Source organism: Gopherus flavomarginatus, chromosome 7 (genome assembly GCF_025201925.1).
Source record: "Gopherus flavomarginatus isolate rGopFla2 chromosome 7, rGopFla2.mat.asm, whole genome shotgun sequence".
NCBI lineage: Eukaryota > Metazoa > Chordata > Testudines > Testudinidae > Gopherus > Gopherus flavomarginatus.
The window spans coordinates 59,900,831-59,926,658 of NC_066623.1; the positions used below are offsets into that span (position 1 = coordinate 59,900,831).

Below are 25,828 nucleotides of genomic sequence, written 5' to 3' on the forward strand. Positions count from 1 at the left end.
ATTGTCAATGTCATAGATTGGGAAACGTTGGTTACATAGCACACTCTTAAGTGAGGATTATGAGTTTCTTTGGAGAATCTTGGTTCTTGCTTTGAAGAGATTAAAAAACTCAGGCCAGCCAGAAAGGAAAGGCTGTGAATAACTGAATACAAGGGCAGAAATGGATGCCTGAAAGAGGAAATGTTGTGCTCAGTTCTTGTGAGCAAAGGGGAAGTTCTACTGCCAGGAGGAATGATGAAACGGCAGATCTTTGGGGGGGAGCAGTGTGATATTTCATGTTAATTCAGCACAGTCTCATCTCCTGCTACTATACTGTCAGTCTGCTCTATTAATATCTTCCATGCTAACTCCATGCTGTTTTAATTCCCAGTTCCGGGTGTTCACAGCCCCCTTCCATAAGGTAGGCTTCGCGGATTTCTGGCTGGCCGATCAGCTCAACAGCTTGGCTGTGATACTTACGGACCTGGAATACATGATCTGTTTCTACAGCTTTGAGCTCCAGTGGCACAACAATGCCGGACTGCTGGCAGATGCAGGTATAGTAGTGATGAAAATGAGATGGTAACAAATATGTATGAACGCTTTGCCCAATAAATCCAGGAACATTGATACAAACTGAAAATTTCAATAGGCTTCTTTCTGTCTTTTAGCAAAAATTCTCCCAGTAACATAGGAATCTCATCCCATCATAACTGATGTTCCTCCTAGGCACAGCCCTAGAGATTTTATTCTTCCATTCCTTACTGTCCCATTTATCAATCCATTTGTCTGGTATAACCTGCTGCTGTGACTGGCATGACCTATGTATTTAAGAACTTGTTTGCCAAGATTTTGAGGTGTTCTTTGGCAGAGGAAAGACTCAGCAGTTTTCCATCTTGGCTGGCAGTTTTTCAGACTCCTTTCCAACAATGCAATGACACTTAGCCTTTTGTTGCTGCTTAGTGTTAGTGATTCATAGAAGCAGTACAGAGCCGACTAACAAGAATTCAGAGCTTATGGGGAAATATTCTCATGAGGATTTTTTCCCCTAAGGGCTCTTCTCCTGAGGGTCTTCCATATTCCTAATACACTCATGTGGGTTCCTTCCTGTTTTATCTGTGCTTTCCAGGCTATTTCTTCCAGGTCCTATGTTTCAGTGTTTGCTTTTCTTCTGGAGGGAATGGCAGGAACTTCCTCAGAGCTCATTGGTGCCATTCATTATTCAATTACAGTTGACATTGAGAGAGACAAGGGCCATGCACACTGCCTCCATATCATTTCCAGCTTGGAGAGCAAGAGATGATCTCTGAATGTTTAACTCTGGTCTTCCCCATGGCAAAGCATTATCTTATGCCTCTGGACCAGTCCACAGTCCTTGTCGTTCCATTTTAACCAGCAACCACTGACAAATCATCTTGTCAATGGGCCTTTAGCATGTCTTGAGAGAACTTGAAACCTGCTTTCTGTGTGCATCAGCATTGCTTCCTATTCCTCCAGTCTTGCCTACCTCAGAACCTTCCACCCAGATGTATTAAGGCTGCATTCTAAGGGTCTGTTCCCTCTAAGCATTAGTTGGAATTAAATTAAACTGTTTAAAACAAGAAACTGTGTGTACTGAAATTTTCTGCATCAAACCAAAAAGTGGAATAAGAACACAGTTCCCCTGAAATAAATATTAATTGATCTGAGGGAGTGAACAAGTTCTGTATATCGATGACCTGATGTTTTTCAGGTGTGCTGAGCACATTTTGTAAATCAAGCCATAAGTGACTAGATATGGACATGTGTAAGAATGTAACAGACTTTGGAATTTACACTAAACTCGTGGCTTTTCCTGCCTTTTCCTCATTACTTATTGGCATAAATCATTGCACCCCTAAAAATGGGATTTTCTTATGCTAATTGGTGATGTGACAGTATTAGGAGACAGACTCAAATCAGTTGATGGTTATAATTAAAGGGACACATTCAACTTGAAATCTGGCCATTTAAAAACAAGAGTCAAGTCATTTCAGGTACTGTACATCCCCTCAAGGTCCCCTGCTGAATTTGGTGGTTCTGTGGGAACACATTTCTATGTATATCTAAAATTCAGTGTAGCCTTTTTGTAATTTTTTTCCTCTCTTTCATATGCTCCTGCATGGAGAAATCCACACAAACAGGAGAGAAACTGAAATTGAGTATACACGGTGCTATCAAATGCACGAAGTTAATAAAATAAAATAATAGATTTTTTCCCCTATGCTTTCATTGATAGTAATCTTAGTTGCTATGTGTAACAATACTAGGTTTTAAAATTTTCTGACTGGAATGTGTTGTTTAAGCTTTTTCTCTTTAAAGCCTAGCAGTGATTGCTCCTGTTATTGAAGTAAAGGGATTTGGAACACCTTCCCTTGACTGAAACACCTGGTTGTGGGATTGAAAATGTTGAGATGCTAAATATAGATGCAAATACAAAGCAAATTGTACCATTGCTTAGGATATTATAGTTGCTGCTTCCAAAAGCTTAGTGTCACTCATCTCTTCAAGGAAGGTAGAGGCAGTGAGACAATTAGAAGGGAATGAGAGCAGAATTAAATATTTTGTTTCCATGTCCACTGAAACATCTCTTCTCTTGTAGGTGATCAGATTTGTAACAGCTACTCCTACGGAGTGCGAGCAGTTGTCCAGTGCATCCCTGCTTGGTTGCGTTTTATCCAGTGCCTGCGCCGTTACCGTGACACCAAACGGGCCTTTCCTCATCTGGTTAATGCTGGCAAATACTCCACTACCTTCTTCATGGTGACATTTGCAGCCCTTTACAGCACTCACAAAGGTATTGGATTTAGCTATTTCACAAAGCTTTGCAGAACCTCTGCTGTCTTTTGTCAGTCTCTGCTCCTCAGTCATCTTTTCTCTCTGTGGACCTTTAGGTGCTAATGTTTATAGAAAGAAAACACAATTATGGATAGAGCCCTGCAAATCCGTGGGTATCTGCTTTATATCCATGGACCATTTTTTGCAGATAGCCGCTCAGATGCGGATACTAATTTTGTATCCACACAGGGCTCTGACCATAACAGACTCAGCAGAATGGAGCAGCTGCAGCTGTGACCCAGCCCCCAGGCTCCAGCTCAGCTCTCTGAATTGCGCAGCAGCGGGTATAGCCTACTGGGCATTCTGAGAGTTGTAGTCCCCAGCTTGCTTGGATGGAGGAGGTAAACTATAACTCCTAGAAGGGACTGAGCCCAGCGCCATTTTAGAAGAGGTATGGTGTGTAATTTAAACTAGCAGGAGGCAAGGGCCCATGCTGTGAGGGGGAGAGTAGTTATTGATGCTCTCTGTCTGGGCCTAGTCTGCATGCATTACTGCCCCTGTATCTGCCTAGGGGTGTCTTAGCTTCCCCTCCCTTCCCCCCAGAGGGTGGTGCAGCACACAAGGGCCCAGGAGTGTAGCCTTCCTACCCAGAGTGAGGAACGAGGTATGGTGGGAGCAGAGCAGGCGGTGGGGCAGGAAAGAAGTGGGGGGTGGTTGGGGGCTTAGTACAGCCCAGCATCACTGCCAAGGGTGCCAGACCCCTCCCAAAAGTGGGGGAGGGGCCACGGAGCGTGCCCTCCTGCCTAGGATGGGATGGGACCGAAAGCAGCCCCCTACCTGCCCGCCCAGGGCAAGTGGAGGGACCCAGGCTCCCCACAACTTCCCACGTGGCTCTCCTTAATCTGGCTCCGGCTGGCAGTGGGGGCCTCGGAGCCACACCCTGGCCATAAGAGCCGGGTGGCTAGCTGTAGGGAGCCACAGCGGACCCTCCACCTGCCCTGGGTGGGGGGTCCAAGCAGCCCCCTGGCCCATGTTCCCACCTCCTGGGCACCCCGCCCAGGGCAGGTACAGGTTCTGCAACTCCACACCGGCTCCTCACAGCTGCCCACCTGGCTCTTACCATGGCTGGGCTGCAGCTCCAAGGCCCCCCTACCCTGGCTGGAGCCAAGTCGGGGAGAGGCACATGGGGAGCTGATGCGGAGTTGCAGACCCTCTACCTGCCCATAGCCAGGTGGGGAACCTGGGGGTCGGGGCCCAGGCCGGGGGCTGCTCTCAGTCCCCCCAACCACTACCGCAGGTAGGTCAAGGGTCCATTGTGATTCCCCACTGCTGCCCAGGTTCCCCAGCTGGGCTCACTCTCTTCTTGGGGGGAAGAAGAAGTGAAAGGGGCACAGTCTGCCCTGGTGAAAAGTGCCCCCCCTCCCAGTTTCAGCACCACTGGTCAGTGCTCCCCAGATGCAGATATCGGCAGACAATTTTATGGATCATGTGCGGATACACATATTTGTATCCACGCAGGGCTCTAATTATGGACAGTACAATTTATATTCTTACCTCACCTCTTATTAAAAGAGTGACAGCTATGAAAGATAAGAGAATACAATAGAATTGAGGCACTATGAATTGAATTACAGCAAATAACATTGTTTTAAAAAATTAATTGATAACTTTGATATCAGTTCATCCCACTTTTGGCATTGATTGGATCTTCCACTGGAACTGTGGATTCCTCAGTGAAATGGGACCAGTCTGAAGCATTGATTCATGTATAATCATGCAGGCTTAGATAAACTTTCATCTGTTCAGTACATTTTCCTCAATTTTTCTTCATAATAAAGTATAGTTATTTATTTTAAAGTAGTAGGATTTGTCCCCAAGAGTGGGAATTGAGAATTCAGTTTTCCGTTCAAATGAATATGAAATGTTTTCTTTTGGGTGAGGGAATGCAATTTTTTAATCAACAGCGCTGTACAACACACTGTCTACCATCATATGAGAGGCATTTCAAAATTTCATTTGAAATTGTTGATCTATTCAGTGTAATTATAATGGAGCTTAAAGATAGTGGAGAATTTTAAGGGTAGGGTTGAAGGTTACTAGAGATAATGAGGCCTTCTCTTTCCCCTTCAGAAAGAAAATACTGAAACTCCTAAGAAATTTCCCAACAATTTTTTCTGTGAATAGAGACTAATTTTTGACTCTCTAGATATGTAAGGAAATGGACTGAGCTCCTGCTTTATGTAGTAGTTACCAGTCCCTTGATATTCAAGGGCTACTATCAGAGATCAAACTGAATGGGGCTGGTCCATTATTTAGGAAGGTAGGGGAATGTATCGTGTGCTAGGAAAAAGCCCCCTGTGGGATTCATGTATATTTTTATCCCTTTTCTTTCTCAAGCTGGTGGGGAGTTGTTTCCAACCCATTTAACTGCCGATTGAGCTCTTTGATCCCTCAAGTTCCCTATCTCCGTGACAACTGCAATTATTACTTGATTCTGCTCTTGTTGTGAAGGAAAAAGCTTTCAGCTCCTGCACTTCAGGCAGTCGCCTTGTCTTTCATTGTTCTTCTCCTCCAAGTCCCACGTCCATCAAAAGCTTTATTCTTTCCACTGAAATAGATGATGTCTGCTGTATCTACAGAAATTAGCAACAGTATACACTTGTGAGCCAGTTACTCATCCATGTGTATGGTCAAGGAGATTGATAGAGAAATCAGAAAAATATACAAAGCTTCCTTCTAGCTGTCTTAGTAAGATGTTTCCTTCAGGTGGACATCAAGTTTATTAGAAAACCCTGATGGTGCAAGAGTTGGTGCTAGTTGAAAATAGGTTGGCATCTGGGAAGTAATACAAATAAAACACAAGCCTTGAGCAATGTAGATGGCCTGTAACAATGTATTAGTACAGGCTGTCTGAAGACTGAAAGTTAAACAATATTCATGAATGTATTTTGTATCCAAAGGTACATGCATGCTTCTCTTGGGGGTGTTAAGTAGCAGACTTTGTCACAGCTGATAGCCTCCATGTTCAACTCCTCAGTCTGTCTCCCACTGTCACCTCCACAAAGAGGGTTCCCCTCATATTTAAGATATTCCCCTACTGGGTTTTTTTTCTACTGCTTTTGCCAGTCTGAGGCTGCAGTCTAGTTAAAATCCCTTGCTCTTAAACTGGGCAATCAAACAACAAATCCAGGATGTAAGGCCTGCAATTAATGCTTCTGGTGAACCTGCCATACCTTCATTCAGGAGGGCTGTTTAAGTTTTTCACCATCAAGGGCATTCCAATAGTCACTCTTATGAAGAGGGAGGAAATTGGTTGGGGGCAAGCTTGAAAATATGTGCTTGTAAAATGTGCCTGTTTAATATAAGTTTGACCTCTTCTTAGTCCTCTTGAATTTTGCACCTGTGCCAGTATCACTGACTGCAGGTTTCATTGCTACTGTGTATAACTTTTACATCTCTCTCCAAATCTGACACTTCATAATGAAGTATTTACAAATCATGGAGACAGGGCCTGCTCAGATTGCTAGTTTAAACAAGGGCTACCCTACAACACATCATCTCATCGTAGGCATAGGGGAGGTGAATTGACAAGGTAATACTGTAATCTTTAGGGTAATCTGATTTTTGAAATACAGAAATGGGCCACATGTTCCCATGGACGTTACAGCAAGATTTGGATAGTTAAGAGTGGGCAGAAAATGTGCTCACTCCAGTTTTCCAATCTCCCCCTCTCCAGCCACGCTTCTTCCCTCTTGCCCTGGCGGCTCTTCTCTTCCATGCAACCCGGTGTTCCCCAACCCTTTGTCAAAGGGCCTCAGGGCCCAGCTGTCTCTGCTAGGCTTTGGTGAATATGCTACTACAGCTTTCTGGCCACACCCTGTTAATACCAGACACTTCTTCAAGGAGTGTCCCTATCAGTGCTCCACTGTAGGTGTATCTGCACCCCTGTGCCTCTACTCGGAGATTTCAGGTAGCAGTGTCTGTTCAGCCTGCATGTGCGCTCTACCTCGAGACTATCTAGCACTTGGCAGGCGACCCCCACTCAGTTCCTTCTCAATCACTTTTGGCTCACAGGGGAGCAAGGAGCAAGCAGTTGTCCCTTCTTTATCTGCATCATTAGCATATATAGTAATTGTTTGTTTTGTTCTCCTTAACAGTTAGTGTTTTCTTTTTACCTGTTGAGATGAAAGAAAAAGAAGAGAAAAAACTTTAGTTTACGTTTCCCATCCTGTCGGAGAGGACTTCCCACCCTCTCCCAGGGGTGTTTAGAAGACACTATAAGTTCTTTCAAATAAAAAAAAAAAGTTTTAAAAATAAAAGAAGAAGCAACTCAAAGTCCTACGAAAAGGGGAAACGAGATCAAATTGCTGAGTTGGCCAGTCGCACTGGGGAAACTCTCTCTGTCTGGCCAACAGCTCAGCTTAGGGGCTTGAAGCCCTTTTTCTCGAGCCTTTACAAGGGGAATATGCTGCTCTTTTTGGCAGCTCTACCCCCCTGTGAAGTTGAAGGCTCTGGGGATGATCCAGAGTCAGCACATGAGTACTCTGGAGGCTGAAGTGCCTTCTCCATAAGGAGGAGTTTTAATTTCAGCGCCTGGTTCTTGCGAGATCTCAGCTTTGGCTGGTGGCAGAGGGAGCATTTCTGAGGGATATCGGACTTTCCCAGGAATCAGACACAGTGAGAGAGTGTCGGAATCGACTCCTTGCAAGAGAGGCACTTCTTGAAACCAGGGGAGCGGGGCATTCCCCTCGTGTGGGAGGCTATCACCCCCTAGCAGAAAGGATTGCAGAAGAAAGTTCTTCTTTCCTCCTTGAAGCTGGAAGGGACCTTATGAGGTCATCTAGTCCGGTCCCTGCACTCAAGGCAGGGCTAAGTATTACTAAACCATCTCTGACAGATGTTTGTCTAACTTGCTCTTTAAAATCTCCAGTGATGGAGATTCCGCAACCTCCATAGGCTATTTATTCTAGTGTTTAACTACCCTGACAGGAAGCATTTCCTAATATCCAACCTAAACCGCCCTTGCTGCAATTTAAGCCTATTGCTTCTTGTCCTATCGGAGGTTAAAGAGAACAAGCCAGTGCCCAGAATTGCCCTTGTCACCAGGCTGTGTATCACCAATATCCCAGTCAGTGCGACCCTTTCCCAGTGATGAGTCTGACAGTGACCAGGAGGATGTCATCTCCCTGGCCTCTCATCGTGGCCTGCCGTAACAAAACAAGGATCCTCCTCAATTCCATCAAACCGACCTACAGTCATGGGTAGCGGCTCCTTTGGGCACCCCCGCCACCAATGTCCCCTCCGCCTCCCAGTGGCCGTATTGGGATCCTTGGGTGACACATACATCCCACATTTTGCAGCTGTGACGAACTAGGAATGTTCATAATGTTCCCTCTGAATACTGTGGGGGGGGGCCTCAGTTTCTGGCCGATCCTCTGTCACCTAGCAACTAATGGCCAGGCCCTTCCCCCCCTGCAAGGGGATGCTAAAGGTGTGGGAGAACAAAGAGGTCAAGTGACCTCCTGGCCCGGGAAAGGAGGTGGGGCTGGAGGGGTTTTGGGAGTCTTGAGCTGGCTGGGGACGAGGAGTGAAGTGCAGACTTGGGGGTCTGGCTCACTGTCCCCCAGAACGGACCCAGCCGAGGGGTCCTGTTCGCTGTACCTACAAGCTCTGTTTTAGACAGTGTTTCTGTTATTGAATAAACCTCTGTTTTACTGGCTGGCTGAGAGTCACGTCTGACTGCAAAGTGGAGGTGCAGGACCCGGTGGCTTCTCCAAGACTCCACTGGGGCAGGCTCGCTGTGGGAAGCGCACAGAGGGGCAGAGGATGCTGAATGCTCCAAGGAGAGATCCAGGAGATGAAGCCATGTGAGCTTCTTGCCCTGCAGACAGTCTGCTCCGAGGGAGAGGAGGCTCCCCAAAGTCCTGGCTTGGTGGGGAGCAGTTCCAGAGCATCGCCCAGGGACTCCGTGACAGCAGCCATCCAGTGTCTCTCAGAGAGTGTCCATCCGATGGTCCAGAGCCCCTGAGCCAGGTGAGGAGGAAGCTTTTGCAGAACAGGAAGAAGGACTAGAAGGGGAGGCTACCCCTCCAGTAAACTTCTCCTCGTCTCCGCCAGATGAGGCTGTAATGTCTTCCTCCCCCCCTCCCCCGCCCCCCCCCGCCCCCAACACTAGCTGATGATTTTAAGAACTTTCAGGCTCTTACAAGAGGGTGGTGGGTGAGTTGCAGATTCCCCTACAGGAGGGAGCAGATACGCATCACAAGCTGGTGGATATTCTGCACACCTTCTCCTGTCCAGAATTGCCCTCCCAATTAATGAGGCGATTCTAGATCCTGCCAAAGTAATCTGGCAGACACCAGCATCCATCACACCAACCCGCAACAGAGCCAACAAAAAATACTATATCCCTCCCAAAGAGGTAGACTTCCTGTTTCAACATCTGCAACCCAACTCCATCATCATAAGGGGTGCAGTTAATGCACAAGGCAAGCAACATCACACCAAGTCAACCTCATATGATCAAGATTGGAAAAAGCTAGGTTTCTGGGAAGGAAAGTGTATTCGTCAGTGACATTGTAGTTTAGAGTCATGAACTACCAAGCTGTCATGGCCAAATATGATTTTATTAATTATGGGAAACTCAGTGCATTTCCGGAACATTTACCAGAGATGCAGAAGGAGCAGTTTCAGGCCATTGTCAGATATGGTCAGTTAATAGCCAGAACAGCACTACAGATGGCACACATGCAGCTGATACAGCAGCCCATTCAGTCTCTACAGCAGTGGTAATGAGGTAGGCTTCTTGGCAGCACTCTTCCAGGTTGCCCAAGGAGTGCAGGTGACAGTAGAAGATCTCCCGTTTGAAGGCCCAAGCTCTTTGCAGAGAAAACAAACTCTTTCCTCCACACTTTGAAGGATTACTAGGCCACATTACACTCCCTGAGAATCTGTGCTGCAAGAGAGAAGAGTAGAGAGAGCCCTCAGCCACAGCATAGGTCACGACCTCCTTAATACCCCCCATCTCAGCACTAGTATAAGCTCCAGCATAAGAGGCTGAGGGTTCAAAAGCGGAAGCAGTCAGCATCCCAATTCACAACCTCTCAGACCGCCTCTTCTAAGCACTTTTGACTAGTTGGTCGAGGGCCTGAACAATTATACCTTGCAACATCAGCTGCCCTCTACATACCTGTCACATCCCTTTGGAAGTTGCCTGGCCTTCTTTCACTGCAATTGGGAAAATATCATCTCAGACATATGGGTCTTGGAGAGTATTTCAGAGGGTTATGTCATTCAGTTCATGTTTTTCCCCCATTCCCACCCTCCTTCCCCATCCCACTTCAAGGACCCTTCTCAGCAGAACCTACTTCATCAGGAAATAGTTCATCTGTTATGCCTAGGGGTCATAGAACCAGTCCTGGTTTTATTTCCATTATTTCCTGCTCCCCCAGGCAAAGGGTGGTTGGAGGCCCATTCTAGATCTAAGGGCATTAAACAAATGCGTGAAGATGCGAAAGTTAAGATGGTCATGCTAGTAGCCATCATTCCAGCTCTAGAGCAAGGAGATTGGTTTTCAGCCCTCGACCTACAAGATGTCCACTTTCACATCTCTATGACTGTTGCATAGGAGATTTCTATGGTTTACATTTGGGCAGGACCATTATCAGTATAGGATGCTCCCATTTGGCCTCTCGTCCACACCCAAGGTATTTTCCAAAGTTCTCTCCATTGCAGCGGTGCACCTACAAACATCGGGCATTATCTACCTAGATGACTGCCTCCTCAGGGCTTCCTCATTCAAGGATGCCTTATGAGCCACCCAGATGACCATGCACACATTTGTGCTGCTGGGCCTACAGCTCAACTTAAAGAGATTGACACTGACCCCAGTACAGTGACCAAAGTTTATTGGTACCAGCCGTGATGCAATTCTAGTGAGGGTGCTCCTCCTGCTACACAGAATCACCACCCTCACAAGTCTCAGAGACAGGCCAGGCCAGCCCCCAGGCCAGGGATTGCCTGCAGCTGCTAGCTCATATAGCAGCATGCACCTTTGTAACCCCAAATGCCTGGATGTTCCTGAGGTGTCCTCAGATGTGGCTCAGTTCTGTCTAGTCCCCGAACAGGGACAGACTAACTAAACTGCCATCACAATTCTCTGCAGTAAAGCACTTTCTAGACCGGTGGAAAGACCCATCCAATGTCTGAGCAGGCTTTCCATTCATGCAACTATCACCAATGCTGACTCTGATGATGGATTCCTCCCTAATAGGCTGGGTAGCTCACCTACACGACCACAAGATTCAGGGGTTGGAACAAAGAGACAATTTGCACAGCATAGAGAAAGTCCAGTTACAACTGTCGGAAGTTCTATGAATGTCTGGAGGTCCTTGCTTTGGCTGCTTCTGCATACAATGGATTCTGAGGTATCCCAAATTGCATTCTGTAGTTCACAGGAGGATAGCAAGTCTAAATCAATAAATGTAATGATTGACATCATCGTATTTAATTCAGGCCCTATCCAGGCACAGCAGTATGTGGTGGTAGTGGGTTGAGAGAGAAATGGAAGAGCCATTCATAAGAACATCCATACTGGATCAGACCAGTGGTCCATCGAAACCAGTATCCTGTCTTCTGACAGTGGCCAATGCCAGATACTTCAAGGGAGATTAACAGTATAGGGCAATTTTGAGTGATCCGACCCTTGTTATGCAGTTTCAGCTTCTGGCAGTTGGAGGTTTAGGGACACCCAGGACATCTTGTCCAAGATCAAACAAAATGTTGCATCCCTGACCATCTTGACTTCATGAACTTATTTAATTTTTTTTAACCGTTATACTTTTTTCCTTCACAATATCCTACGGCATCCACAGGTTGACTGTGTTGTTTGAAGTAGTACTTCCTTTTGTTTGTTTTAAAGCTGCTGCCTAGTAATTTCATTGGGTGACCCATAGTTCTTATGTTAAGAACACTTGCCTATGCACTTTCTCTACACCATTCATGATTTTATAGACTTCTGTTAGATCCCCCACTTAGTCATCTCTTTTTGAAGTTGAACAGTTCCAGTCTCTTTAATCTCTCCTCATATGGAAGCTGTTTCATACTCTTAATAATTTTAGTTGCCCTTCTCTGTAGCTTTTCCAATTCTCACACATCTCTTTTTTAAGATGGGGCTATCAGAACTGCACACAGAATTCAAGGTGTGGGTGTACCATGGTTTTGTATAATGGCTTTGATATTTTCTGTATTATCTATACAGAGAACAGTTTCTAAAGAATGCAAGGTGTTCTCCCACACAATAACCGACACCCCAAACTGAGGATTATTTCATGTTTATGTTGTGGGGCTGAGAGAACTGGCAGGATGCCATTACTAGGAAGAGGATAAAAATTATAGAAAATGTGATCTGAAGAGAGTGCTTTCTATCCTGGACCATTTTTAATTAAAAAAAAACTAAAGTCAACAGCACTTGTGAGATCCTGTTCCTTGACTTGCTCTCCCCTTAATCCTGTTTTGCAGGGCCTCCCATCTGTCTGTCTTGTATCTTTCCCTTCTATTTAGAACTGTTAGTACTCAGATAAGTCAGAGGTTGATTTATGTTATCGCTAGTGCCTGATGGAGAAGTTAGTGACCTCTTGCAGTAATATATACTTTGTGATAAGATTTACTAACTTCTTTTTTTATACTTGTTCCTTTCATTTGTTTCATTGTAATATGGCATACTTGCAGCTCCACCTGGGGAACAAGGGAGGGATAATTTGGAGCCAAAATCCGTAATGTCTGTCACAATAATTGCTGTGAGCAAGGATGAATTTTATCTGAAACCCAGTTCTCCCATGCCCAAGAGGGCTTGCGTAACGAGTTGTGTTCATTAGCTAGTCTTTCTGATCCTCTCACTTGGAGCAGTGTCATTAGTGAAGAATCTGAGGCATTGCCATAGGGAGATAGTGTTATTGCTAGGTCAAAAACTATAACAGCTTTGACAGTCCTGTCATCGCTAGGACTGTAGACTTGCTAGCATGGCTTCTGAAAACTAAATTGCTGGATCTCTGTTTGGTCACCATTTCTGGTGACATCCTGCTAAAGAGTCTTTAAGAGTAGAACTGGAGAGGATGAGCAACAAGGCAGCAGGATTTTGTTCAGGCTACTTCAGGATCTTCTAAGTGTTCACATCTGTTCAGGGAGCCTGCAGGTTTCACTTGTCCACAACATGTACTGTTTAAATGGAAAAGGTGAGATGACTGAGGCTGCAGTATATACTTGGTGGAGAAAACCTCTGCCAGAGACGTTCATACGTAGTGTTTCAGGAACTGCCACTGCATCCTGAATGGCAGCACAGCTTGGAGATGTAAAAAGAAATTTTCCCAAATTTCATTGGTCCGTCAGCGTTATCATCTAGGACACTTGACAGTGACAGCACCCAGATGATGGAGAAGATACCTCTGTATCCTCCTATCTGTATTGATTCTTGTTGGTCCTAAAGCTCGCCCCCTTAAGGCTGATGAATTTTAATAGCTGTAATTTCAAGAACAGCCGAATAACACTGTTTATATTGCTTAATATAGTCTTCAGTTAATGGTGACCAGCTAAGTCAGAGTATTAATGAAAAAGATGAGAGCAGAAAGGATGATCTGCTGATCTTTGATTTCATGGGCAATTAGGAATGGAACGGTTTGATTTTTATGGAACTCTTTAAGACCAATTTACTATATCACATGCAAGCTGTTTTCCTTTCAAATACACAACTGCAGTCTTACGTGGTGCTGCAACACTCTAAGAAAAAATACAACCCTATATTTAAATAATTTTTATTTTGTTAATTGGATTTGTGGTGTTATTTCTGTGGGACTCTTTATTTTGGATTCTCAAAGCTCTACCGAAATTCTGTGGTGTAATTAGTTATTGCATCTGTCCACAATCCTTACATTATCATTCCCAGTAGACATTGTGGTTCACCGTAATGTTTACCTCTAATTAGTAGGACCTGATCATAATTCTGAAAAGTGGATGGACTGGTAAATACGTCCTCCCCAAGGAGCAAGCCGAATACCAGTAGATCACACTTCATAGAGGTGCTTGAGAAAAGTCACCAAAAGAGAGATCAAATCAAGTGTGACAGATATTGCAGTATCTTATTCTCTCTTCGCTGTAATTAACATAGTTGGAAGAAATGCTCTTTTATAGACATAATTGGCAAAATAGTTGTGAAGGCTTAAAATAACCTGTCTACTGAAATAACCTACACAAATGTTTGTTCTACCCCACCAAAGATAACCCACACTTACATAATACTTTTCATCCAAGCATAACAGTGCTTTACAAAGATAGGTTAGGATTATCCCCATTTTATAGAATCTGATGCACAAAGAAGCTAAATGAGTTTCCCAGAATCCTACAGAAAGCCTGTGAGAGAGCTAATAAGAATGATCTCTTGGCAATTCCCATTCATCTTGCTACATTGTAATAGATTGTGCCTTGGGACTGTGGAAGGTTTACAGGAATTTTCAGAGATGTTTGCAATGTAAAATGCTCATACTTTACAGAGCATACCAGTGGGATAAAAAGGAGTACTGCCTATAGGCTACATAGGGATGTTTGGTTTGTGTGCCAAAGCAGCAAAGTCCATTTTTGTGTGGAAGCACTGCCATTGGTCGTTGTTGAACAGACAGGTATCCCCTCATGCTAAGCTAGTACTTTCCTGCCATTTCCTCACCAAATATGCCTGCTTATTATGAGAACCATAGAACTGATCTCAGATAGCTATAAGGCTTGACAATAAATGCATTTGTGGGTTGCATTAGCTGTCATTCTGACTGGTTCTCATGTAGATGAGTCATTTCCGCATGTCACATTCACCCATTGCATTATGGAATAGATAGCTTAATGGAGGCATGTCATTCAGTGGCTAACTAGGCAGTAACTTAAGATGGTTTTTGTATATCTAGTCCCTAGTATATTGCAAATGAGCTTTTTATTCTGGATTGTGACACTACAGTTCTGGTTCTACTCAAATTTACAGGGGAAATCCTGATGATCTACTCTTACGTTACCTGCACAAAATTCTCTGTTACTCACATTCTAGGGCACCCACCCTTTCCCGGTTCCTAAGGCTCCAGGCGAAAGACAACTAACTTTACTCCTCTGTGGGCTGCAGGTCCTTCTACTCCATGGGCTCTGGACCTCAGAGTAAACACCCTTTCCCTGTGGACTCAGGGCTTAATCTTTTGCAGGTTTACGGGGTCTTTTACCAGTGAAAGAGCCCTATACAGTAATATCCTACATAACCTCTATTTATTAACAATCACCAAAACCAGAATGCACATGCTACATATACAATGTTCACCACTTCCAGTAAGATAAATTAACTTTTCTTGATAGCCAGTCAGGATCAGGTCAACCTGGGGGACTCCAGTTTCTCCACAGTGTCATTGGCAGAGTGTTGCGGTCTGGCACTTCGTTCTTAGGGCTGTGTCCTGGAGCTGGTTCCCCCCAAAGAACTTGCCTTTAGATCCCAGTTTATATAGTGAAACTTGAGCCCAGCTTAGCTATACCTTAAACAATCATTATATTAAACATTTTACTAACCAATCCTGACATTGTAACAAAATTATATAACCACTCCTACCTCATCACCTTAATTAATTTACACCTGGCAAAATTGATTATGTAACAGACAGAAACAATTAAAGAACCAGACAGAGATTATGCAGGGAAACAATAGGGAAGTGGGAACCATAATGACAAAACAATAAAGAAATGAGGATTTCACAACCGCAATTACTGATGAGCGATTTCTTGACAGACAGAATGCTATCAAACTAAGTTTTCTTTAACCACCTTAATATCTGATTCTTTATCTGGTGATAGTTGGTGCCATTAGGACGGGGTCTCCTTAACAACCTGATATTGTTTTAATGTAATTTAGATACAATGTGAGGATGTGACTTCCTGAATCTCAGCTAATGGCTGCTGCTCTTTTAACCTGACTGCAGATGAAGGGCTTAGGCTGTAGGTCTTCCAATATGGCTACAGACAAAGGCCTTATCCTTAAACTTAGGCCAGGTCAAGTTTGGCACCACTTGATGATTGAAGGCTTTTAATTCAAGCAGGTGGCAGAAGTCTTACAACAGTCAGTCTCATACCATGCAGCAGTGCTTACCTTAGATTTAGAAGGTTTTCTGATAACCCCAGACTTCTTTTTGCTTTTATCACAGCTTTCACCATCAGCAGAAACCACAGCTAGCTGCAGCAGCAAACACACCAGGAATGCTTATCAAGGGCCATTGTACTCCGAGCCAGGTCTTCAGTAACCCTTGGCATTGATTTTAGCTGCATTGAATAGAATATAGTGTTTACTTTCTGCAAGATAATTCAGGAGGGTAAACAGATAGCATTCACTAAAGCAAAGTCAATATTAACTACATTCACTGTGATATTAACTGTGCGGCTCTGCTGTGGAAAATGGCCCTTTTTTTTGGTCTGTGTTTAGAATGGGTTATAATATGCAGATACTTTAGTATTATCTCAAAATGCTAGTCAGATATTCTGAGTCCCCTGAGGTACTTTTAGATTTTGGGATACTTGTGTTTCTGATTTGTGTGTGTGTATTTTTTATATACATTTCCTTAACTTTCCACAACAGAAGGAGGCAGGTAGCACAAGTGCTGCTACGTGGCACTGAAAGACTGGGCAACCCTTGGCCTTACAGAAGCTGCAGTTTTGCTAATGTGAAGATCCATAGAAATCAGCATTTCAGTGTTACAGACATTATGTGCCTACAGCTTTATATGCTGAAATGCTAAACTGTTTCCTGTGCCATTTTCCTATTCACGAATGCATATTCTAGCAACATACTGTGGTCAGGGGATGCTCTCTGTGTTGTTGCCCTCCAGGGCTTCTAATTCAAAGTGTCTCCAGGCTGCCTGACTTTGCTTCTCCAGGCCTCACTTCCCATCTTTGAGCTCTCTTGAAGGTGGTTTCAGTATTTCTATAAGTGATAAGTAGCAGAAGTTTAGATTTCTAGAAGAAATCATATTCAGGGCCTCTCAATTGGTAAAATCACACTATCCCCCTTTCACATTTAGAGACTGAGAGCCCTTTTCTCCACTCTATCATAGAAATTTCAAATGCCCCTGTCCTGCAGAGTTCCTGAGATCTGCAGCAAAGGGGGTAGGGAGAAGGCTCTGCTACTTCTCTCCAATGGGCCTCAGGGGCGATGCATGAGTGGAGCTGCCTTTTCGTGCCCCATAGGAGCCAAATTGCACCCAGATTCTACCTGTGTTCCACCAAAAGACGATCACTCCTGGTCTTTGTTTTAAGCTGCCTGCACTAATTTTCTTCTTGCCCCTTGTTTTTAGTCTTTCCCCTACATTGTCTGTGTCCCGTGTTTGAGTTGTAGCAGATGGAGAGTTATGTCCCTTATATGTTCCTAGCTTGGGCTGATTGAAGGCTGCATCAGGCCAGAAAAGGTCTGCAGTCCCCTAATTATACAGGCAGTCCAGGGGAGATAATGGAATCCATCTTTTCCATACTGTCGAGAGAAGTGAGGAGATGAGGGAGCAAGTACTAGGACACTGTCTCTTCCTGAATCCCTGTCTTCCTAACAGCTTTCTGGCAGTTTCCAGCACTTCATTATGTGAAGAAGTACCACTGGGTGAAACTGTTTTTGTTTAAATAGACCCTGACATTACTATAAACATACCCAGCATGTATTATTTCTGCCGAAGTGACAGGCATGTAGTAGATGGAAACTCTGGGTGGAATATCAATGCCTTGATTTTTTCCAACCTTCCATGCAGCATTGAAGAGGGCCACTAGGACTAGCCAGTGGAGACTGAGATATAATTGCTTGCCTAGAGCGGTAATATCTCTTGGTTACACCACCTGAATACCAATGAGAAAGAAGGAGAGTGTCAAACAGAATCGTGAGGAAGAGAAAAATAGGGGTGGAAAGGAGGACAAGTGATTAAGAGAAGAGACCAAAAGGCAGAGTGAAGACAATAGACCGTTTTTGTTTGAAGTCTGTTACTGGGGAATGATTTGTATTTGTAATGAAATTTTCATGAGCAAAGTACATTACACAATCAATGATTTAGCAAAAAAAATGGGAGAGGGAAAAGTATGCAGCTTGACCCAAAGTGCCAGTGAAAAGAATACTCCTAGGGATGAGGAGAGAAAGGGAACAGAATCCAGGATGAGCACATCCCTTTTAGCTTGATGGATAATGCTCCAAGAGTTTTTAATTGAATTCTCTCCTGTACTGCCTTTCTCACAATAATTGACCTCAGTAACTCTTCTTAAGGCAATTTAGCTTTGAGTAACATTAAAACTTGACGTCACCTTCCTGTGCAACTGGCTACTTAGGTGCAGTTTCATCAGTTCCAGCTTCACTGACTTACTGCCATTCTATATGTTGTTTCTGAGAAATAGAAATCTACGGCCAGATCATTCCCCTCCATGAGCAGAGAGTTCCAAAGACAGTTTAGGAGAACAGAATACCTCTGTGGCATTGTTTTCCTTTCCTTGCATCTTACGGGTGTAATCCTGCAAGTGCGCTGCATGGCTCAAGCTCTGTATATGAAAAGAGGGCTTGTCTGAAGAATGTTTTCTCTATGGCATCTGTAGAATAAATATAAAATTAGAGAACTAAAAGTTAGCTTTAGTTTGGTTAAAGAAAGATTTATTATAAAGAAAGGCCTTGAAAGTAATGAGTTATAAGGCCAGAAGGAATGAAGTGGGGAGGATGTCTGGTTCAAAGAATAGCTAATGGAATAAAGGGAAGTTTCTTAAAAAAAAGGCCTCTGACTGATAGGGGTGACTGCAGATGGTTTTAAACAAGACAAAGAGAATCTGTCTTAAAAAGAGCTAACATGGACCCTCCCAACCCACCTACCAATGTTCTCTCAAAAATTAGGGCCTACGTGAACCCAGGTGCAACAGAAAAACTGTTGATCAATGAGAGGGCAGGAAAGAGATAGAAAGGAAAGGCCTTGGGGAGAGAGGAGGTTATAAATCTTATCTGGATTAAGGCTGGAAATAAGGGTGAACTGTCTCAAATTGTTTTTTAGCTGAAGTCAGTAGTTGGCAGTGACATCGCTTTGTTAAAGGGGATAAAAAAGTAAACTTGTAAAGGGTTCATTGCTGATACCTGCCTGACCAAGTTGGAGCTGGTCAGTATAGGTCTAAGGATCCCTGAGTTTAGCCCATTTGTAAGTATTTTGATCTAATGCTTATCAGTGTTTTGTTATGGATGTAGTAAATAGCTTATTTTGGTTTTTAGGTATGTTTATAACTATACCATTTGGCCTTTGGATTTAATAAAACAATTTATGATTAAATTGGTGTCATGGTAAAAACCTGCATAACTAATAATCCCAACTGCATTCCTTCTTTCTGCTCCCCAAAGCTGTGGGGAAGCCTTGCATAGGGCTGTCTCTTGGTATCCAGTTGGGGCGGGGAGACTGAACATAGCTGAGAAACGGTTTGAATGCACAGTCTCAGCATATTTGGCCCTGGTCCCACAGATCTTGGTGGACCAACTGCTTTAAGTCACTCTGTCTCATTCTGGAATGATGCAATGGAAACTCCAAGGGGAGCTTGCAGCCTTTCTGATGTGGGCTGTTCCCATGTAAAGGTTGATCTGGGCTCTAGTTTGTAACATTCAAAATCTGCACTATAAGCTCACCCATTTGCCTTCTCTGGGGTGAATCAAACTTTGGAAGCAAGGAGAAAGGAAAGCGGTATGTAGCACTAAGATTAGCTGCACCATGGCACTACATCTGCTAGGTTGAGGAATTTTCTCTGCATGCCTCCAAATAGTGGAGCCTGTGATACATTCTGAAGTGACCATGGTGGTGAGGAGGGGATGTTACCAAACCTGCCCCTTGGTCTCTCCTGGAAAGCCTTATTGGCTAAAGATTCCTTTAAAATTGTTAGGAAGATGAAAAATTCTACACAAATGTTTCCTATTTTACACAAAAGCAAGAAAGCCAGTCTAAGAAAAAGACTGAAGAAAATCACTTTTATATACTTTTGCTCTATTAATTTTAGACTCCACTGCAGATAGGCTTTAATAAGTAGGTTAGGGGATGTGTTGTGAAGAGGATGAGTGTGTATTTGACCTACATCCTGAGCATCCTGTCCTGAAAGGCATAATGGAATGAATGTACTATTACACTGTGTGTCTCATTTTCACTCCTATTAATTTTATTGTGTTACCTCACATATATACACATTACATTTCTATCATAATTATTAAAATGAAAAGAAAAAAGAGAACAAATCGAGCTATTGCTGTTTTTGTGATCAGGAGGCAGCTCTAGGAATTTTTATTGTTTTAAAGCCACATACTTGGAAAATACACCACCACAGAAAGTTATATTATTGCAGAGTCGCTTTTGTATCAGGAACATTTCTATTGGGTTTGTTAGTAAAGAATCAATTAATAAGCAATTGCAGTCACTATGCAGAATGACACCTGATAGCAGGATAGTGCAAAAGTCTCAGCTGTACAATTCAATATAACATGTTTTATTTTTATAAACTCTTTATGGGCCCAAATTTAGGTTCTAATTCAAAAAGAAAATAAACAGTACAAGTGATTTCCTTCCCTAAGTATTAAGAGTGTGACAAATATAAAAGGTAAGAGAATACATTAGGAAGCAATATAGTCAGTCCTATGCTGGAGTGAGAGAAATAACTCGTTTACAAAAATATACCTACAAACTAGCAAGTTTCCCAAATAAGGCAAATTTAAACAATTATTTCCATATCAAGCACAACATATTGAAGTGAGCTTGAGGAGGAATTCAAACTGTAACTTAAAGGTATCTCTGATAAGGCTTTCAGAGAGTTTATTTAGCCTGGTGGGACAGGGAGCTTAGTTAAAAGGGGAACTACCATCGGTCATGTGGAGTTTTGGTGGTCAATTTTGGTGCTTCTATAAGAAATGTTTAAAATTATGCAGCGTCATGCTGTTGTTTCTCTCTTGCAGCTCAAAACCACAGTGACACCCAAGTGTTCTTCTACCTGTGGATTGTCTTCTATTTAATCAGCTCCTGCTACACCCTTATTTGGGATCTGAAGATGGACTGGGGTCTCTTTGACAAGAATGCTGGTGAAAATACCTTCCTTCGGGAAGAGATCGTCTATCCACAGAAAGTGAGTGCGCAGCCTTTTGTCATTTTGGGGAGGGTCTGCCAATGTTTTAACAAAACACTTTGGATTAAAGACACATTCTGACTCGCCGCTGGAGTGTCTTAAATGCAGCGTGTCAGACGTTCTGATTGTATAATCTGTCCATTACCAAAGAGAAAGTCTCATCCTTATTATGATTATTGAAAGCCAAAGGCACTGACTCCATGGGTGCTCCAGTCCTGAAGCACCCATGGGAAAAAAATTAACGGGTGTTTAGCACCCACTGGCAGCCAGCTTCTCCATTCCCCTGCCCCCCCAGTGCCTCCCACCCGCCAGCAGCCCCGCCGATCAACTCCTCCCTCTTCCTCCCAGTGCCTACCACCCACCGCAGTCAGCTGTTTCGCAGCATGCAGGAGGCACTTGGCAGGGAGGGCATGCTCAGGGGAGGGAGTGGAAATGGACGGGAAGGGGCAGGGAGGGCACTTGGGAGAAGGAGTGGGGTGCCGGGAGCAGGGGCAGAGCAGGGGCGGGAAGAGGTGGAACGGGGTGGGGACTTTGAGGAAGGGGGCAGTTGGGGGCAGGGCGCAGGCCCGGAGGAAGCCAGTGCCTATGTTGAAAACTGTAAGGGGCATAGACTATATTTTAGTATTACAGATAGCAAAAAATAATATCCATTGTGACGGGTTTGATCAGAAAGATCCCCTGGGGACTGTCACCTGATGTGCTGAAATTACCTCTGAGCCTGTTTTCCCTGCCAGCTTGGGACTTCCAGAACCCTGTCTTGTTGAGCCTGACTTGCTAGCCTGCTGCAACACAGACCTAGGGTTTGGTCCACACCCCCAAAGCTGCAGACTTAACTGAAAACAGCTCAGCAGGTTACCTGTCTCCAGCACCCAGACACCTAGTTCCGAACGGGATCCAAACCCCAAATAAATCCATTTTACTCTGTAGGGTGGAGTGTGACAGGGAGTGTGTCGTGTGTATGTAGGGGGAGAGAGAGTGGGTTTTTTGGGTGTCAGCACACTGTCTTGTAAGTTCAGGCAGTAGCAGACCCCCTTTCCCCCCCGCCCCCCTCACAGCAAGCAGCATTCCACAGTAATGGTTGCTCTGTCCCAGAGCAGATAAGCGTGCCAGCTGTCATAAACAGAGCTTTGAAAGGGCATATCCGCATTCCTGCGGGCATATCCGCATTCCTGCAGCCAATTCCAAAACAATGACAAGAGTGGCCACTTGACTTCAGGGGATTATAGGACGTTTCTGGAGGTCAGTCACAGCGCAGTAATGCAACACCTCGTTCACACTGACGCCTGGGCGTTTCAGTCGAGCACAGCAAGCATTATGCTTCTTCTGGAGATGGATTACCAAGAGCGCTCCCGCTGCAGAGTCCAGGCACTCTAAGTGCCTTGCCAGTGTGGACACATCAGAAGTTAGAGCACCTGGGGCTGCTTTAATGCGCTCTAACTTGCAAGTGTAGCCAAGCCCTGATATTAATTACTTACTCTGGGTTTATTAATAAACAAGTGATTTTATTAAGTATAAAAAGTAGGATTTGAGTGGTTTCAAGTAATAACAGACAGAGCAAAGTAAGTCACCAAGCAAAATAAAACAAAAACATGCATGTCTAAGCCTAATACATTAAGAAACTGATTACAGGTAATATTTCACCCTCAGAGATGTTCCAATAAGCATCCTTCACAGACTGGACTCCTTCCTAGTCTGGGCCCAATCCTTTCCCCGGTACAGTCTTTGTTAGATCCAGCAGACATCTCAGGTGGTAAGCCGGGGTTTTCTCATGACTGGCAGCCTCTTTTGTCCTGCTCCACCCCTTTTTATAGCTTTGACAGAAGGCAGGAATTTTTTGCCTGTGCTTGTCCTCCACCCTCCCCGCCCCCAAACCCACCCCCCCGCCTCGTCAATGGATTCCAGTATTATGTCACATGGTCACATGTCACTGTAAGATCCCTAGTCTCCATTCTTCCTGGGTCAGCCCACACACAAAGGAAGGCGTCCAGGTAAATAAACCATTTACAACCAGTTGTCCTAGTCAATGGAAGCCATCAAGATTCTAAACCACCATTTAATGGCCCATACTTTGCATCATTACTATAGGACCTCAGAGTTATATTTCATATTTCTAGCTTCAGACACAAGAATGATACATGCGTACAAAGAGGAGGAATATATTCAGTAGGTTATAACCTTTGTTATGATACCTTACAAGAGATCTTTTGCATAAAGCATATTCCAGTTTCATTATATTCACACTCGTAAGAATATTTCCATAAAACATATGAAATGCAATGTCACACCCATCACAGAGCTTCCGTGCTTGAATGTTTTGTGATGGGTCAATTGTATTCTCCTCTGTTTGTGGTCGTCTTATACTGCCTTTCTTTAAAGGGAAAATACTAATTGGATAAGTGTTAACATAAAAATAAAGGTCTGTCTTAAACACAGAAAAGCCACCAAATTTAGTTTTAAGGCATCTCCTCTGTCCTTAACACCTTTCTGTCATGCCCACATACTGCTGTTCATGTGGCTCTTCAGCAATGGGTCTCAATATATGGAGTAGTTAGGGTTTTTTTTAAACATACTAGATAGCATCAAGTACTATGGTCTGATGAGATAAATAAAGGGTGGAGTGGAAACCCCACTTCTGAATTTACTGACTTGAATTATTTGAGTCTCACCTTTATATGTAAAAAATCCATTTCATTATTATTAAAAATCCTCTCACACCCATTATAGGTGCAGTTGGTTGAAATGCAGTAGGAGCAACAGGGCATTATTAATTCAGAACATTAGCTTTCCACTCCCGGTATTTCCATTTAAAAAATAAAACCAACCGGGTGTCATTGAGCCCTTTAGGAGACTGGAAAAGGAATAGTAAATCTCATCTTCGAGTGGTTACAGACGTGTATTCCGCTCAGGTGTGCATGGGCCCAGCACACCAAAGCTGGAGAATTGTGCTTAGCGGTATCCATCAGGGCCTAAACTTGCCTTTTAGTTTAATCTTGTTGATCCTTGTTGTATTCCCAATTATATCATCCTAAGTAATTTCTTTCTCCTTAATGTTTACATCCTGCAATTATTTGTAAATGGTTGTCCCCTTTCCTCCTGCTATTGAAAAGCGGAGGCAAGAAGACATAAAAGGTCTAAAGTTCTGTCTCAAATCCCATGCAAACTAGGACAGGAGATTTCACAGCCTGGACTCCTTATTAGATCAAACATATTGATCTTTCACCATGATTGCTGAATATTACAGGTGGTTAGAGCAAAGGGTGATATGCAGGTAATCCCACACGTAGAATACAGCCGTTATATTAGGTACTTGCGTACACTGAGGATCAAGGCTTGTATGTAATTTGTCTTAAGAACATCTTAAAATTTAAAGAAATAAAAGATTTGAAGTGGTTCAGAAAATTTTGTAAACTTCTTTTAAAAAAAATATAAGAGAAAAAAAAATAAAGCCCTTTCCTTACATTTTGAAATGAGCACTTTAGGAACCCAAAAATCTGTTTTTAATCTGGTCTTTGTAGGTGCTCATACAGCTATTGTAACCCGATGTTAGAAATTCTGAGGTGTTATATTTGTAAGAAATCTTTTCAGTATTTCTCTGTTCCACTACCTGGTGAATCTGTGGTTGGAGACAGTTTTTAAATCAGAACAAGTTAAAGTACAATAAAACTAAAAACCTGGTGAAAAACACTCTTAAAAGTCTCTTACAGGTAAATAAACAATTGCTATGCAAACGTTAGCTGCAGAAGGAGAACCAGGGTAAAAACAATAAATAACAAGAGAAATAAATGTAGGTCTGATTCCCATATGGGGGAGTTGCCCTTGTCTAAATTGGTTTAGAAACTGATTTAGTCAAGTCAATGCAACACTTATGTGGATGCTTATTTCAGCTTAAGAATGCTGTAGATTGATTTAAGTTAAATCGGTCAGGAATTGGTGGATAATGTTTCCATACGAGAGAGCTGAACTGATTTAATTAAATTAGTTTCAAAACAAATTTAGTTAAATCAGTATAAATCTCTTGTGTAGGCAAGCCTTAGGTAACTGGGAGAGTTAAATACTGACTATCATATATATCATACTTAACATGGCCTGTGTCTAGCTCTGGTGATCATCTCTCTCTTACTAGAAAAGCTTATTTTAGGGTCCCAGAGTCTTCTGTCTGGAGACGGAAGATGGAAGAGAGGTTAAACTTGGCACTGTGTTATATTTTCCCTGCATAAAGCCCATAGCCATCAGTGGTTGTACCAATGGTATGGAATAATTAATCCCAAAAACCTGAAAGTTAGTGATGAGATTGGCTCCGCTTCTCCTTGGTCATTTGGCAGGTATCCTTGCTCTGTGTTGAACATGTTAGCTGACCTGTCCTATTTTACTCTTTGCTCCTCAGGCCTATTACTATTGTGCCATTGTGGAGGATGTAATCCTGCGCTTTGCCTGGACCATCCAGATCTCCCTCACTTCCATGCAAGTCTTTCCTTATGCTGTGGACATCATCTCTACTGTGTTTGCGCCACTTGAAGTTTTCCGGTAAGGTGGCTCAGCTAAACAGTATTTCAAACTGGTTGTTTATCCTTTTTGTTTTACAAACAACACCAGAAAGGTGGGGAAGTGCCTGGCTTTCCATAGGCTCCTGGAGCTGCTGTTTGAAAAGCCACAAACTGATGAAAACACAGAGCACCAAGGCTCAGAATATGCACGAAGTCTGAGGAAATTGCTGGCCAAAGGAGTGCTATGGAATCTTTCACTGACCCATCTGGAATTCAGAGACCTCTGAAAACACGCAGGTCTGACCATAGGCAGGCCTGAGACCTGTGTTCTACCTCACTATGTTGTATTTGCCAGGGGCCAATGTCTTACCTGAGTTTATTTGGGGGAATGTAGCAAGCTCACATTTTAA

General features: G+C 43.5%; 1 protein-coding gene across 1 annotated transcript in view; it reads left to right on the top strand.

Moving 5' to 3' along the window:
- Positions 1-25,828, top strand: part of XPR1 (xenotropic and polytropic retrovirus receptor 1) — a 250,935-nt gene that overhangs the window by 220,996 nt on the left and 4,111 nt on the right. The window contains exons 10-13 of the mRNA XM_050963190.1: positions 371-536; positions 2,600-2,794; positions 20,768-20,934; positions 25,319-25,458. Of these exons, the coding sequence (XP_050819147.1) occupies positions 371-536; positions 2,600-2,794; positions 20,768-20,934; positions 25,319-25,458 (668 nt within the window). The remainder of the gene's footprint in view (positions 1-370; positions 537-2,599; positions 2,795-20,767; positions 20,935-25,318; positions 25,459-25,828) is intronic.